The 17,213-nt window shown below is 37.9% G+C and overlaps 1 protein-coding gene across 2 annotated transcripts in view; it reads left to right on the plus strand.

The window, feature by feature from the left end:
* Positions 1-17,213, plus strand: part of RAB3C (RAB3C, member RAS oncogene family) — a 269,784-nt gene that overhangs the window by 216,702 nt on the left and 35,869 nt on the right. For both annotated transcript variants that reach the window (XM_041768354.1, XM_041768353.1), the window contains exon 4: positions 760-884. In XM_041768354.1, the coding sequence (XP_041624288.1) occupies positions 760-884 (125 nt within the window). The remainder of the gene's footprint in view (positions 1-759; positions 885-17,213) is intronic.

Consider the following 17,213-nt stretch of genomic DNA (forward strand, 5'->3'; position numbering starts at 1 on the left):
GGGATGATCAATATTTCTCTGATCCTCAGCATTAAATTAATGTAACCTATGTGAAGTATTCAGGACTATACCTGCAAATATGAACTATTAAAATGCTATCTCAGGATCTGTACTAGAAGCTTATTTAGAATTCTAGATATCCTGCTCATAGTAACTTAAACCACCAGCCCGTTTTATTGTAATTTTGATATGAACCTGGAATTTTTCTCTTAATACAGAGCATGTGAGTATATTAGTTCTTATGATTAATTTTTAAAAATTAACATCATCCATGTATCTCCTAAGCCCTAATTGTCCTGGCTCTTTAAGTTGTTATTGTAAGAAAAGAAAACGATGCTTTTTTGTGGTGGGCTGTAAAGTGAGCAACCATCTTCAGTTTCTTAAAACTGAGGAGTTTCTAGGAATATGGGGGTTTTACTGCAAAAACTAGGAATGTTGTGAGCAAACCAGGATGGCTGCCCACTCCAGCGATAGAGGTACTACGTAAGGTGTAGGTAAAAGAGACAAAGGAAAAAACAGTAGTAATATTAATATCCCCAAATAAAAAAAGAATTCTTAATACAATGCTACTATCCCCTGGATTTTTGACTCATGCAATTTCTGAGTATCTGAGAGGAGAAATTGCACTGAACTAATTAATTCTAAATGTCAGGCATTTGGGCTTCGTTTTTTTGCTATTATCATCATGTCTGGGACATACTCCTCCATTTTATGTCGTGCTCTCCTCTGATCAGTTTTTGCCTATTGTTTCTCTTTTAGGTCAACTCAGATCAAAACGTACTCTTGGGATAATGCCCAGGTTATCCTGGTTGGGAACAAATGTGACATGGAAGATGAGCGGGTGATCTCAACAGAGAGAGGCCAACATTTAGGAGAACAGCTTGGTAAGCAATAAACAAAAAAACAGAGCTTGGTCATTATTTGTAACACTCACAGTCACAGCTAATTGCTAGGATGGGCTTAATGAAAAGATTTTCAACACTTTATTGGAAGCCAGTATATCCTTGGTAAGTAATAAGTAGATTTCCTCCCACTTTATGTGGCACTCTCAGGATCCAAGCATAATTACAAAAGCAAAAGAACCAGAATGTTGATCTAGTACCAGGTGTTGAAATTCTTATTTCTATAAGAAACAAAGGCTGAGCCTCGCCTGCTATCTCTTAGTTGCCATATATATATATATATATATATAAAACATTGTGCATTTATATATATATAAAACTTTGTGCATTGAGTGAGCTGATTATCATGTGTGATTGTTGTCAGGTTTCTACTAGAGGAGTTTAATGGCACATTATAGATCCTGGTTCTGGGGACATCACTTACAAGCCTTGTTGTTGCTGTTAATGTCTTTGGACTCAATGTCCTCATCTCTCAAGAATAAGTATCATGACCCATGTCTACTTTACCAAGTTTTTGTTGATAAAACCAACTGATATTAAAAAACAGATATTAGAGAGCTTTAGAAGTCTTAATACCCTCTTAAAACACAAAACATTGTATCTTGAGAGAAAAATGCTGGAGTGAGCAGGGTAGAGTAGGAGGGAATCATGATTGATTTATTAGTTTAAGGTATTTATACTGAGCACCTGTGATATGCCCTGTGCTGTGCCAGATATCATGGGGCGTACATAAATGTATGATTTACAGTTCCTGGGCTCAAATTGCTTTCAGTCAAGTGAGAAATCTAGAGATAGACGTTAAAAAAAAAAAAAGGCAGAAACAAGACAACACAAACAAGATAATTAGCTAGGAAGTGGATGCCAAGAGGAAAGCAATGGGGGGGGGGGGCGGAGGAGGCAGACTGGGAGAGAGGTGCCAGGAGGTGTGGGAGCAGAGTGGGACAGGAGGTAGGCAAAGCTCGAAGCAGATGGGACATCTGGAGAGAAAATGGGTGGAATTGAGCACAACAGCTAGAAAGTGGTGAGTGATGAAAGGACGGAGTTCATGTGGGTTAAATGCCAAGATTAGACCAGAATGGACCCTAAAGGAAAACCCTAAAGGTTTTTTGAAAAACCACAGAGAGAAGAGGAAGCTTTATGAATAAAGGGCACTATGGAGCAAGGATATTGAGAGGAGAGTAGAAACATTGGAACCTAGTGTAGTATTATGAAAGCAGAGAAGGGATTTGGAGAACAATTTAATGCGTAGAGCAAAAGCACTGGAATTCTTATTCCCGATCCTCTTCCTCCCTTCCCCCTCTCCCTCTCCTTCCTCCTTACGCAAGAGAAAACATTGAGGTATTCTTAGCAGGGCAGACTCTGGCTCGCCAGCCTTTTTGGCCAGTACCTACAGTAAGAAGTATGTTCAAGCTAGCAACCTAGCGCATGCATATGCACAGAGAGAAAATGAAACAGAAGTTTCGCCAAGGGTATTTATCCTTCCTAGATGCAATTTGCTTTGATACTTGTCTGTCCTATTCTCTTTCCCCCTTTATCTTTTAATAGTGGTCTCACCCACTATCGATTTCAGGACCTAGTGATGGGCCTCAGCCTACAATTTGAAAGCATTACTATGAAAGGGTGCTGTGAGATCTGCCTACTGGTACTGGGCAGCACAGATGGGAAAAGTGGAGACCCTCTCAATGGGTCACAGTTGGGTCGCTCTATCATGTGGTAATCTCATAAAAGAACAATGCACAGTCCATTCTGGGAGCTTGAACATCTTTTCACTAGATCAATGCACTCATTAGACTAAGGGCTGTCTATCACCCGATGACCACAAGAACGCTTCCACCAAATGTTGGTGGAGTTGCCCATGAGAAAGTCACATAGCTGAAATCTGGTCTCTCTGTGGTTGCTCTTGAGCCTTTAGCATTTCATTCACAGAGGCTGTCTCATTCTGTCACATTAACAACATTTTTATTTAAAATTCTGAAAAACTTGGCAATCCCCCCTTAATCCTCTGAGCACCTTAAGAAGTTAGGAATGGAGAAGAGTAGATCACCAAGAGAGAAAAGAAACCCAGTTGGCACGGTGGCTTCTTGAAACCATCTCTTCTTTCCCTGTATTTTCTTCACTAGTCAGGCTTACGCCACGTTGAGGGTGGGGGATCTGCTCCACAGATATAAATTGTCTCTCTCCATATAACCCTGAAAATTGTTTCGTTCAAATAAAAATGGATTGAAGGCAAGTACTGTTTAATGTCATCAGTACAAAAGAGCCAGGTAACTGCATAAACTCTTTTAACAAATTATTTGGGTGTTCAGAAGAGCAGGTTATGGAAGGCAACATTAGAATGATGGGAATGCATGTAGAAGGTGACCTTTCTTAGAATTAAGCCTGTGACTGGCATCAACATGAACCCTTTTAACGCAATGCATAACTGTAGGAAAGTTCCTGAAATTGTGAGGTAGAAATGTGGTATGCGCCTGTGCAAGTGCTTCCATTGGTCTCTAATTGATTTTTTTTTTTTTGCTCTCTAATATAACCCAGCAGTTGTCATAGCAACCAACACTTGTGCATTCTTGGAGAGTCATTTACCTCCTTTAATGGGGTTTGTTCTTCTCATGACTGCACACACTTCTACAAATGATCATGAGAGATCATCTGCATGGAAATAACCCATTCTCACAACCTAAATTTGATTTTGATTTTAAAGGTCTTTGCTTTATTTTTTTAAGTTACAAATACAACTCCATTGTCCAAGAATTCCTTTACATAGAGAGATTAGGCACTGTTTTTAAGTGTCATTTTCACATTTCGGTAAATGATTGAAAATCACTGTTCTATCTATCAGTCTGGTTACAATTAATTCTCCATTGTGGGTAGTTAAACCCATACAACATTTGCTTATCCTAGTACGGGTACTTGAAGGAACTGAATTGTAGCTGAGCTCTTTGAAATACCTGTATGACAGTCGCCCTTGTCAGTCCAGTGTAGTTCACCAAGCCTTTGCTAAGTGTCCACAATGTGTCAGCTGCTGGTAATACCATCCCCTACCTTCCAGGAACAAACGTAGCAGATAGATGATGAGATAGATGAGAGAGATAGATGAAATAGACAAGCATTTTTCTGGCCTTCCCTTACTTCATTGTTTGTTCTATTTGGCCCTTTGGTTACACCCTCCTTGTAAACTTGGCCTTCTTGGCTTCCATCCCATGAAGCCCTCTGTTCTCCTCCTCCATCTCCAGTCATACCTTCTCTTTGCTTGGAAGAGCCCTCGTCTTTCTGCTTCTTGTACCTTGGCTTTCTTTCCTGGACCCACCACTCTTCATTATCCCCCATCCACATCCATGGTTAGAACTGCTGGCACAGACCATGACAACCAAATCTTTTTATTATTTTTATTCTGATATAATTAACATACAGTGTTTTATTAGTTTTAAGTGTACAATGTAGTAATTCAACACTTCCATACATCACCTGGGCTCACCACGACAAGTGCATCCCTTAATGCCCATCACTTATATCATCCTCTCCCCAACCCCCACAACCTCCCCTCTGGTAACCATCAGTTTGGTCTCTATAGTCAAGGGTCTCTTTCTTGGCTTATCTCTCTTTTTTCCTTCACTCATTTGTTTTGTTTCTTAAATTCTACATATGAATGAAGTCATATGGTATTTTTTGTTCTCTGATATATTTCACTTAGCATTTATACTGTGTAGCTCCATCCATGTCATTGCAAATGACAAGATTTCATTCTTTTTTTGTGGCTGAATCATATTCCACTGTGGGTATGCACATGTATACATGTATACTACATAGTGTATATATGTACATAAGCCACATCTTTATCCATCTATCAGTGGACATTTATAAATATTGCTATAAATGTAAGGGTGCATGTATCCCTTTAGAGTATTTTTTTTTTTAGTTGGGGGTGATAAACACCTGATAGTGAAATTACTGGATGGTAGGGTAGTTCCAATTTAACTTTTTGGAACCTCCACACTTTTTCCACAGTAGCTGTGCCAGTTTGCATTCCCACCAAGAGTGAAACCAAATCTTGTTCTAGCTGCTGCCCTCTCCCTGGAGCTGCATCCTCTCCCCACCCCCTATAGCTGTACATATTCTATACTTTTAAAATGCTTCTTTAATCATCTGCAGCTAACTCGGCCAAGTTTCCTTTTCAAGTGCACACTCATCAACCCAACTCAAGCTTGCTGCATTAGAGTTTCTGAAGTTGAAGCCAAGGAATCTACAATTTTAAGAAATACCCTCTTACACAATACTAATTTTAGAATGGTAGCTTAGATGGCGGCAAGCATTTGGACAGGGTAGAGAACTGTCCCTGAAGCTGAACATTACCCAATAGTTGATATTATCCTTTCAGTGCATGTTTTTAACATTTACTACAGATGCATGTACCTGTAACAATATAGAGGAATATCTTAGATTTCTAGTTTATCTAAACAGGTTTATAAGATGGCACATATATGTGCATATATGCACAATATTAAAACTTAAGCTTTAAAGGTAAAGCTGTTTAATATTACATGAGAAAAAATAGAAATCATTAAAGTTTTCCTAAAATAGAAGCTCATTCAAGTAGAAATAAGAACAAATAATTTTATGGAAGGGAAGGGATTTGTATTCCCTTGAAATTATAGATGAAAGAATATTTGAATTTTTTTATAAGCTTGGAAAGGACAGAAAATACAGAAATTCTGAAGTTTGCCAAAAATGTAGTCAAAGGAACAAAGACTGCAGATAAAAAAAAATTGAGAAGTGATTTTTTTTATAAATAATTTGTAAAAATCCATTTTTGAAATGTTTCTATTCGCATTAATATTTCTTCCTAAATCAAGTAATAGATACTTAGTCTCTAGTTCTCTGCAGCCAAGCAACTGTCAAGATATTCTATGTATGTATTGCTAAATACCAGACCCATCTTTCCCCCTGGTCCAGCACAGAGACCCCATGAGGACTTGTGACATCTGTAAAATATGTTAACACTTGGCCACTTTTCCAATCTGTAAAATTTGCCTCTGATTTCACCAATGTAATGACTTACTTTGTTTTGATTGTCCATCTGACAAATATTTATTAAACACCCACAGTGACATCAAGAAGTCATAAAATATGTATCTTTTCTGTTGTGAAGCTTAACATGTGGTCTGTATATCAGAAATATAACGAACTATCATGAATATATAAATTAAACACCTGGAAAACAAGTGCAAATCATCAAAACAAGTGCAATTTGAAGAGTGGAGGAGGGGCATGGATTTGTATGAGTAGATAGTTGCTCCTGTTTTAAGAATATGAGGACTGACAAAATAGTCTGTCTATACTCTGAAGCATACTGATCCAATAAACACTGGCTTAACCAAACCCTTCGAGAGTTTTGGTTGGAATAATTTGTTGAAGTAGAAAGAGGTAAATTAAAGACAAATAAATGGAGGATACTCCTTCACATCACAAAGACAAAAGGAACTGACTGTCTCTAAGTGTAGGCAGGATATATCATTATTTCATAAAAGGTCTAGATAAATCAAAGAAGGTAGACCCACCATGGCTGAAAGAGTTTGGACTCCCTGTGAACATTTCTATCTCATTAAGGATAAGAATTTGGGCACATTGACCATACTGCCTCATATGCCTTGATATCACTGGTAGAGACAAGCTAACTGAGGTGAATGGATCATCATTATAACTCATCCAAGAAAGTCTCCCTCCTTGGATTTTAGTGAAAATGCTTTGGATTCCTGCTTGAGCCTGCATGAACCCAGGGTTGCCTAACATGAGAATTCTGATTCTTGGATTCTCTAATCCGCTCTGCTCCTATGAATCTTTTAGGGTCAACCACCCTTGTCTTTCACTACCAACCCAGGGAAGAGAAAGAAAGGCAATAGAGATAATACAAAAGCATGTTGTCATGGGAACCATGCACTTTTGGATCCATGTGGTCTAACCTTAAGCAGCCAGATTGTTTTCATATGTTTTTTTTGTTGAAGATAATTATAATAGTAGCATCATACCTTCCCTGACTTCTGTGCTCACTCTTGAGTCATTATATCTTTAGTACAACCATGAAGCACAGAATAGGTCTTCAGTGAATTTAGTTTTCTATTTTATAGTTCAGGAGGAAATAAGGTCCCATATGATAGTAAGCCTATTCAAACTCTGGTCTTGGATGCCACAGTCTTCCAGTGATCCACAGACTTCCAGTGGAAGACGCTATAAAATGACGACATCATTGTTAAGGATAAATTCTCTTAAATGCAATCTCACCCAAATATGTAATTTCCCCTTTCAACAAATGTCCATCTTTCTGGAGTCTCCTCCAACATTAGTTTATCAGTTTATTAAAACTGGAAAATTCTTTAGCCATTTTGTGCTTTACAACCTCTGGAAATTCTTGATGCCTTACTCTATAGGCCTTAAAAATGACAATGAAATAACACTAAACTATATACCAATTTCTTAGTACCTTTAGAACACCAGTTTACAGGGTTCCTGGTGGTGCAGTCAGTTAAGTGTCTGACTCTTGGTTTCAGCTCAAGTCATGATCTCAGGGTTTCAGCTCAGGTCATGAGATCCAGCCCAAGGTGCTCTGTGCTCAGCATGGAGTTTCTTTCTCTCTTCCTCTGCCCCTCCCCTGCCCTGCTCCCTCTCATTATCTCTCTAAAACAAATCATAAAAATATTTACAGAATCTGTAATCAAAAACACTTATGTTCCCTTCTAAGTAATGAAAAATCAATGTATTTTAAGTCTGCTATTGTCTTAATTGATGTACTGAGAGAGCCACATCAGAGTACTCTGAGACCAGAAATAAGAGAGATGAATTAACTCAGAAGTTACATATGGGCTTCAGAATACTGATAGGGTCTCCCTTCATTCTCAGAAAAATCAAACCGGGCAAGACCAAAGCAAAAAGAGGGAAATACATCTAGAAGGAAGATTGGATCTGAAGTAGTTCTGAAAAAGATCTCAGTGCTCAAGCCATATCCAGGCCAATTAATTGAAATCTCATGAATGGGATCCAAAGTATTTTTTTAAATTACTTTTGTTACAGAAATAATTGACATATAACATCATATTAGTTTCAGGGGTACCCATAATGATTTTATATTTATATATATATATATATATATTGCAAAACAATCACCACAATAATTTTAGTTAACCTCTGTTAACATACATAGAAAATTATTTTCTTGTGTTGAGAACTTTTAAGATCCACCCTCAAAGCAACTTTTAAATAAAAATACAGTATCATTAACTAAATCATCATACTATACATTAGATTTCCATTACTGATTTATTTTGTTCCTGGAAATTTGTGCATTTTGTCCCCCTCCACCGTTTTGTCCACCCATCACTCTCGACCTTTGGTAACCATCAGTCTTGTTCTCTGCATCTGTGGTGCTTCAATGATTCTTAACTTTTTTTTTTTAATTGAAGTATGGCTGACATGTAGTACTACATTAGTTTCAGGTATACAACATAGTGATTCCACAATTACATACACTATAATATGCTCCCCGTGATAAGTGTAGTTACTGTCTGTCATCATATTAAGCTATTAGAATATTATTGATTATATTCCCTATGCTGTACTTCTTATTCCATCACCAATTTATCTTATAACTGGAGTTTTGTACTTTGTAATCCCCTTTACCTGTTTCACCTCTCCCCATTCCCCCGGCTCTGACAACCATCAGTTTGTTCTCTGTATTTATGAGTCTGTTTCTCTTTTGTTGCTGTTGCTTATTTTTTATGTTCCACATATAAGTGAAATCCTATCTTTCTCTGACAATACCCTCTGGGTCCAACCATATCATCATAAATGGCAAGATGTCTTTTTTTTCATGGCTGAGTAATAATAATTCATGGTGTATATATACCACATGGTCTTTATCCATTCATCTATCAGTGGGCACTTATGTTGCTTTCGTATCTTGGCCTATAAAAATAATGCTGCAATACACACAGCAGTGCATATCTTTTCAAATTAGTGTTTTTGTTTTCTTGGGATAAATACCCAGAAATGGAATTGTGGATCACACAATACTTTTTTAGTTTTTTGAGAAACCTCATTACCCTTTCTATAAGGGCCCCACCAATTTACATTCCCACCAACGGTGCACTAAGATACCCTTTTCTCCCTGTCCTAGCCAACACCTGTTATTTCTTGTCCTTTTTTTTCATACTAGCTATTCTGATGGCTGTAAAGTCATATGTCAGTGTGGTTTTGATTTGCATTTCCCTGTAGATTAGGGATGTGCATCTTTTCATGTATCTGTTGGCCATCCAAATGTCTTCTTTGGAAAAGACTTCTAGATGTGAGTTAAATTAAATGGGTGCCCCTCAGGCTGATCCTTCAAGTTTAGCAAATGAGCCTTTTGACATAAAGTCTGGGTGTCTCTCAATTGGCTGTCTCTGCATTTGGCCTTGGGGTTTTAAGTCTGTGTGCTAGCCCTTTTAAGAGATTTTTCTCAGTTTACCACAATTTGTGAGTGTCATGAATGCAAGCCCCATTCATTTTCAAAGTTAGATATTTGGGGGGAACTTGTCTCTTAGGAGGAGTTCATAAAATTTTGACATGCTGTGTGGGGTTTAAATGCTTTGATCCTCAACCAAAAGCTTTGGGCTTTGGGTTCCTTACTCATTGTAGATGGTTCAGCCAGGACTGAAGTTTATAGCAAGATGGTATCCCAGTCTCTCCTACCCACTTCTATGCAGCCATTCTCGTGTTCACCCAATGGGTAGGAGTTTCTCAGCCACTTTTTAGATTTTTTTCCCCAGAAGATTCTTCCATATGTAGCTGCAGGTGTGTTGTGTCTGTGGGAGGTGAGTTCAGTTTTCTCCTATGTTACCATTTTGAACCAAAACCCAACTGTATTTTTTTTAAGTCTCAGATTATTCCAACATGTAGTCATGATTGAGAACCACTGATGTACAGTAAAAAACAGAAAGAAAAACAAACAAAAAACCCTAAGAGGCAGATTACTAGAGAGCCAGCAGAGTGAAGTTGTACTATGTGGTGCTTTTCATAGTTGGGAACCATGCTACTGTACCTCAGGGACCTGGTCTACAAAGTTGGCTTCCTATTGACCACCTTATAAACTACCCTAATCTGGCCCCCTGTGGCCATTAGTTACAATTACAACATTTTAAAGAAAGCCTTTGGTGGTCAGAAGAGTAGTATGAGGTTACAGAATAGTTCATAATTAGTGGGTTCGGTGAGAATTTAGCTAAGTATCCTTGGAACTGCATAAGTCATTGAGTTAAAAATAAATGTGCCATAGATTCTCATCCCAAACTGCAACCACGAGGCCACCTTAAGAATTCATTTCTTCAGGGGGACAGGAGCTAAATACTTTGCTGAGTAATTTGGGAATTCATTGCAGGTTTTTATTAATTCACTTATCCAGTCATTCACTATTATTGAACACCACCCATTGGCCAGGCACTGGGAGCCAAACAACATTATGACCAAACTTCTGCCCCTGCCCCCGCCCTTTCCCCAAGCGGATTCTAGTCTAGTGAGGGACACATAAAAAAAGGCTTTTAAATTAAAGTCCATATATATTGCCATAATAGAGATGTGGACTCAGTGTTAGAAGAGTTTATAAGATAAATATCCCCTCTCTGAAGACTATAGGAATGGTTGGTTGTTGGCTTTTATAATGTATTATTCCAATAGTACAATGTAATTTATAAATATTTGTATATTGAATACCATCAAATCTCGCTTTTGTTTTGCCTTTTTTTTTATTGAAATAGTTTTGAACTATAACATTGTGTAAATGTAAGGTATACAAGTTTCCTATTTTTATATTAAATTATTGTAATTTGAATATGATTGTAGTGATAATTAACACCTCTAGCACCGTACATAATTAGTCTTTTTAATAGTTGGGATAGTGAAGTTATAGTGCCTTATCAAGTTGGATGACTATGGTATAATATTGTTACCTATACTTGCTGTGCTGTGCCTTACATTTCAGGGTCTTATTTACTACCTCTGGTAAGACTGTACCCTTCAACATCTTTCCTGTGCCCTAATCCCCCTTCCCTGGTAACCATCATTTTATTGTGTTTTTACAAGTTTGGCTTTTTAGGATTCCACATTTAAATGATAGCATAGAGCACTTAAATTTGTCTAACTTGCCTTGCCTAGCATAATATGTGCAGGGGGCATCCTTGTTGTTACAAATGGCAAAATATCCTTCTTTCTCATGGCTGAATAATATCCGTTGTGTGTGTGTGTGTGTGTGTGTGTGTGTGTGTGCGCACGCGTGCGCGCGTGCGCCACAACTTGCATACCCATTCATCCCGTTCATCATAGGTGGATATTGTTTCCATATCTTGGCAATTGTGCATAATGCTGTAATAAACATGGAAGTGCATATATTTCTTCAAAATTCTGTTTTCATTTCCTTTGGGCATATAGCCAGAAGTAGAGTTGCTGGATCATATGGCAGATCTATTCTTTTTTTGGAAACTTAGTATTTTTCATAGTGGTGGGACCAGTTTACATTCCTAACAACAGTGTATGAGGGTTTCCTTTTTTCCACATCCTTGTTCTCTCTTATCATCTTGACTGTAACCATTGTAACAGGTGTTGGCGTCTCTTTCATATACCTTCTGGCCATTTGAGTGACTTCTTTGGATAAGTGTCCATTTAGTTCTTCTGCCCGTTTCTTAATCAGATTTTTTTTATTGTGAGTTGTTGGGATTCTTTATATATTTTAGATATCAGCTCTCTATCTGATAGATGGTTTGGAAAATACTTCTTTCCTGTAGGGTGCCTTTTCATTTTGTAAATTGTTTCTTTTGCTGTGCAAAAGCTTTTATGTACTCCCATTTGTTGAATTTTGGTTGATTGTGCTTTGGGTGTTACATGCAAAAAAAAAAATCATTGTCTAGACTAATGTCAAGACATTTCTTTCCTATGTTTTCTTCTAGGAGTTTTATAGTAGCAGGTATAGTTTAAGCTTTTGATCATTTTAATTTTTATGAGTGGTCTAAGATAGGTATCCAAATCTGTTGAAGAGACCACCCCTTCTCCACTGGGCGCTCTTGGCTACCTCATTGAATATTAGTTGACCGTGTAACCAGTAATTTATTCTTGGCTCTTTATTCTGTTCTGGTCTACATGTCCCTTTTTGTGGCGATACCATACTGTTTTTATTACTGTATTTTTGAACTATAGTTTGACACCTGGAAGTGTGGTAACTCCAAGACTTGTTCTTTTACCTGAGGATAACTGTAGCTATTGAAGGTCTTTTGTAGTTTCATACAAATTTTAGATTTTTTTTCTGGGAAAAATGCCTTTGTTATTTTAATGGGAATTGCACTGAATCTATAGATAGCTTTGGGTAATATGGCCACCTTAACAATATAAATCTTTTTGATCTATGGACACAGGATGTCTTTCCATATGTTTGTATCTGCTTTGATGCCTTTTAGCAACCTCATGTAGTTTTCATTCTACAGATCTTTCACTATCTGGGTTAAATTTATCCTTGAGTGTTTTATTGGATTTCACACTATTGTGACTAGGATGATTGTATATATTTCTTTTTCAGATGTTTCATCATTAGTGTATAAAAATACAAATGATGTTGTATGTTGATTTTGTATCCTTCAACTTCACCACAATTATTTTTTCGGGTGAGTCTTTTTGATTTTTTTATAAGGAGAATCCTATTCTCTGCAAGTGGCATCAGCTTTACTTCTTTCTTTTCTTATAATTTTTTGTGTTGCCTAATTGCTCTAGGTAGAACTTCAAGAACTGTACTGATGAGTGGTGAGAGTGAGCATCCTTGTCTTTTTCTGATCTTAGAGGAAAGTTTTCACTTTTCCTCTGTTGAGTATGATGTTCACTCTGGATTTGTCATATCTGGTCTTTATTATGTTCCTTGTATATCAAAGCTGTCAATGCTTTTTATCATGAAAGAATATTATATTTTATCAAATGCTTTTTCTGCATCTAATGAAATGGTTATGTGAGCTTTCTTTCATCCTATCGTTACCTACTACATTTGTTAACTTACATATGTTGAACCATCTTGCTTTCCAAGAATAAATCCCACTTGGTCATGGTTTATAGTCTTTTTTATGTGTTTTTGAATTCAGTTTGCTATGATTTGGGTGAGAATTTTTACATTTATATTCATCAGGGATATCAGTGACTTATTTAATCTTCTTACTACATTATTAGTCTGGCCAGATTTTCTATTTCTGGTTCAGTCTTGGTAGGTTTTGTGTTTCAAGAAATTGATCCATTTCTTCTGAGTTACGTAATTTGTTGTCATACAATTGCTCATAATAGTCTCTACAATCTTTTGTATTTCTATAGTATCAGTAGTAATGTCTCATTTTTTAATTTATCAAGTTATCAGTCTTCTATCCTTTTTTTCTTAGTCTAGCTAAAGGTTTGTGGTTTTGCTTACCCTTTCAAAGGATCCCAGCTTGACTTATATAAATTCTTCACCTCCAGTGAGTGTCCTGCATAGTACTCTCCAGCTAAACTCCTTCCTCCATTCACCCCCATTCCACTGTGGCAAGTGGGAGTAGGGCAAATTCACCAAGTGCTTTGGATTCTCAGCCCCCTTCAAGGTCTTATCCATATACTTTCTGATGAAGGGGTGAGCAGAAATCTCCTGGGTGTCCTGGTGTGATGTGCAGAGGCAGTTTTATTTAGTTAACAAATGTCCATTTCATAGTAAATAAGAGGGGAGAGAAAAAAAATGATTCACGAAGCTGATGTCATGATGATGACATCACTCTCTCAAAACCTTTTTTTTTTTTAAACTGGAAGAAATAAAGTATTGAATATTTGGAGACCCCTGATTAGAGGATGGATTGTTGAGGGAAAAGAGAAAGCACATGCACATAGACACACTGGCCCCATAAATCAAAATCTCTGAAGCTGGAGTCCAAACGTGCCTTAGCTCTTCATGGTGATACTAATATACAACAGAGAACTCTTGATTTAGATCCTCCCTCTGTAACACCTGATTGTGTTAGAGGTTAGAGCAGGACAGATCTAAACTGAGTAGTGGAAGTGGGGATACAGATGCAAAGAGAGCTTTTTAAGTGTTTAGGCAATAGAAATAATGACACTTGGAGTGCCTGGGTGGCTCAATTGGTTGAGTGTCTGCCTTCGGGGTAGTGATCCCAGAGTCCTCCCTGCCACATAAGGCTCCCTGCCAAGTAGAGTGTCTGCTTCTCTTTCAGCCTCTCCCTTTGTCCTCCCTCCCCCACTCCTGCACACATACTCACTGTATCTCAAATAAATCTTAAAAAAAAAAAATTGGTGAATGGATCCTGGAGGCTGAGGATATAGGAGAGTAAAAGATGATCTTAGGTGTCTGGCTTGAGTAATGAATGAGTTGAAGTCCTCATGTAGGGAGAACCTAGGAGTAAAATCAGCATGTTAACCTGCCTGGAAAGAGGCAGAGAGAATGGAGATACTTTACTTGGTGGAGAAACAACCATAGGGTGAATGGGACAAGTCTAGTGAGCAAGCAGAAAGAATTAGCCTTGCACAGGAATCCTGAAATCCTTCCTTCTAAAGATAATAGCAATTACTATTCAAATGCAAATAGCCACCCTTTTCTATGAAATTAAATGGGGGCAGGGAGAGGCAGTTAAGAGTTTCTCCATTAAATGCATTTTTGTATAACATAAGAAACTGCTATGAAAAAGTGAAGCAAATCCTAAGATCTGGCCCTCATGGCTATGTCAGAATTGTTCATTGTAGCTCATTTCAATTCATGGGCTTCATTCTGACCCAATCATGTCTACTTAGCTTGCTGGGGCATCCATGCCAGAGAAGTATGATTGGTCCCAGTGGTAGATCCTCTCACCTTGACCATTTTAAAGCTTTCTTGTCTGGTTGAGACCTGCACTATTGCCTCCAGCCATCCCACTTTAACAAATAATGATGCTTTCCCCTTCAAGTTTTTAATCTTCACTTCTCATCTCTCTGAAAATAATACTATAATAAAGCCAGGTTGAGGGAGACCGAAACTCTAATGAGGAGAGGAGAGCCTTGCCCTGAAGTCTATTTTTAAAACTCAGACCATCTGTTTCAAAAAGTATTGATTTTTTTTCTTCAGCATCTTTTAAAGACTTACTTAAATCTTAAGTACAGTGTTTATGAAATAATGGGAATTGCCAACTTTTAGATTCAGTAGGGAGCCCCAAAAATCCTATTTAAAGACTCTAAATACCTGTCTGTACACAGCTCTCTGTAGAGAAACACTACCATCTGAACATTATTTCCACTGGCTCATTGTTTTTAGCTAAGTGTGTCCAGGAGGTATAAAATAAACTAACAGGGTACATTTTAAAGGGTTTGGGCTGGTTTAGGCGTCCTCTTACTCATGAGGTGGTACAGGAAGGGTCCTCTACCTCTGTTGGTCCTTGTCTCATTGGAGCTCTCCCATTACTAGTAACTTTTGACCTCCCATTATATCATAACCTATGGATATCCACTGTTTACCGGCAGGTGCAGTGTGCTCCCCAGCAAGAGTCTGTTCCTTATAAATGAAGCTACGTTGAATGCCAGTTTGCTTAGGAGAGCCTCAATTTATGCTCATTTCCCAGTGTAAGGATAAATAACACCCTCTTTCAATCTCAAAAATGACTTGGTTTGGATGATAATGTTCTTCCAACCCATGATCGGCCACCCATGAAGCACCTTTGGGTAAAACACTCTTGTTTCTCTTCTAGACCTCCTTTCTACTTGACCTCACATTCTCCAGGTCATGAATCCTCAAGTCTTTGGCAGTTCCCTACTTTACTGATTGCTCTCTTCAGTCAAACTCATTTATGTGGGTGACCTTTCTCATACTCCTTCCTCCTCCAGATCTCTGCCAACATTTATTTGATCTCTGGGATATCCCCATTACCCATGAGTCCAGATCCTTCAAGGGCTACCAAAATGCTAGACATGTTCTTGATTAGCAGCCTCCAAATTCTCACTGCTTTCTACCATTTGTGAATCTAACCAGTCTTGAATTCGCATGTCTCCTGCCCCATTTAACAAAATTGTCATTTCTCATTTTTCTTACCGGAATTTGGCTCTCCTTTTCTTAAAATTGTTCAAGTTGGGGTTTTTTCTCATTCACATTAACTTGGAAATCTATTATGTGAAATATTTAAAAACAGACACAGTTCTGGGTAACAGAGATTTGTGTGAACTGCTCGCTTTGTTTTTTATTTGGTTTTTAAAAACAAAAATTGCTAGTATTCATGTTACTTAACAATAAAATTAAAGTCAGGTATAAGAAAGAAACTGCAGCATTTGGATAGAATTTAATGTACATTTTGAGAGCTAAAAGAGCTCAAATTAAGAATTGTTTGTTCATGCTGAATTGTGAAATATGTGCTTTGGGGGGGAGGTTGGTGGATGATCAGGTCTGTTCATCAGCCTTGCACACTTGCCAATGTTCTTTCTTTTCTCTCAGGGCAAAATGATCAGAGCTGGGAATAGTGGGGGAACAAATCACTGTAACCAAACTCACAAGGGACCGATTTCTAATTAAAAATGCCTTTATTATTTGTACTGAGAAATGTAAATGTCATGTAGTTGATAATATTCCTGTCAGGTAATCAGTACATCCTCTTACCAACAGTAAAAATACCCTTAGGAAAGGCATTCAGTTTCATAAGGCTTCTCCATGGCCCCAGATCAAAGAAATGGAGTCCAGTAATGTTCACTCATTTATTCCTTATTGTATTGAGTACTTATTATGTGCCAGGCCTGTGACACAAGGGGAATACCAGTGAGTGAGGGCAATGTTCCCTTACCCCAGTGGAATAGGCAGGCAAACCTCAATACCCATACTGCTTGATCCAGGCTTTCTCCCATCTCCTTTGATCACCTTGGACAGTAAAGCAGTCTCTATCCAGACTTGGCTTTTTCCTGACTCCAAGCAGACCAATTCCAATATCTTTTGATGATTGCACCTTAGAAATTTTATAATTCATTAGGCTGCAGCTAAGAGAGAGATCCAGCCCTGTGTGTTAGATATTTGAGAGACAGCCTAGTCCCTTAAAGAATTTTGGGAAATGACATGTTCTCCCAGAAAGTCACTTGCTAGTCTACCTTGAAATGAAATGTGGAGATGATTAATCTCATGCTTTTTGTGGTTCTTACTTAGTACCTTTATTCTCAGTGGGTAACTTTTTCTTGTCTCAATGCCCGATTCCAAGGATACACTCTCTTTGGTGCCTGTAGGAACCTCTTTCCGCTCCATGTATAGAATAAACCACAATATTTTATCCAGGAAAGTCATCAGGACAG

The sequence above is a fragment of the Vulpes lagopus genome, chromosome 8 (assembly GCF_018345385.1).
Source record: "Vulpes lagopus strain Blue_001 chromosome 8, ASM1834538v1, whole genome shotgun sequence".
Lineage (NCBI taxonomy): Eukaryota > Metazoa > Chordata > Mammalia > Carnivora > Canidae > Vulpes > Vulpes lagopus.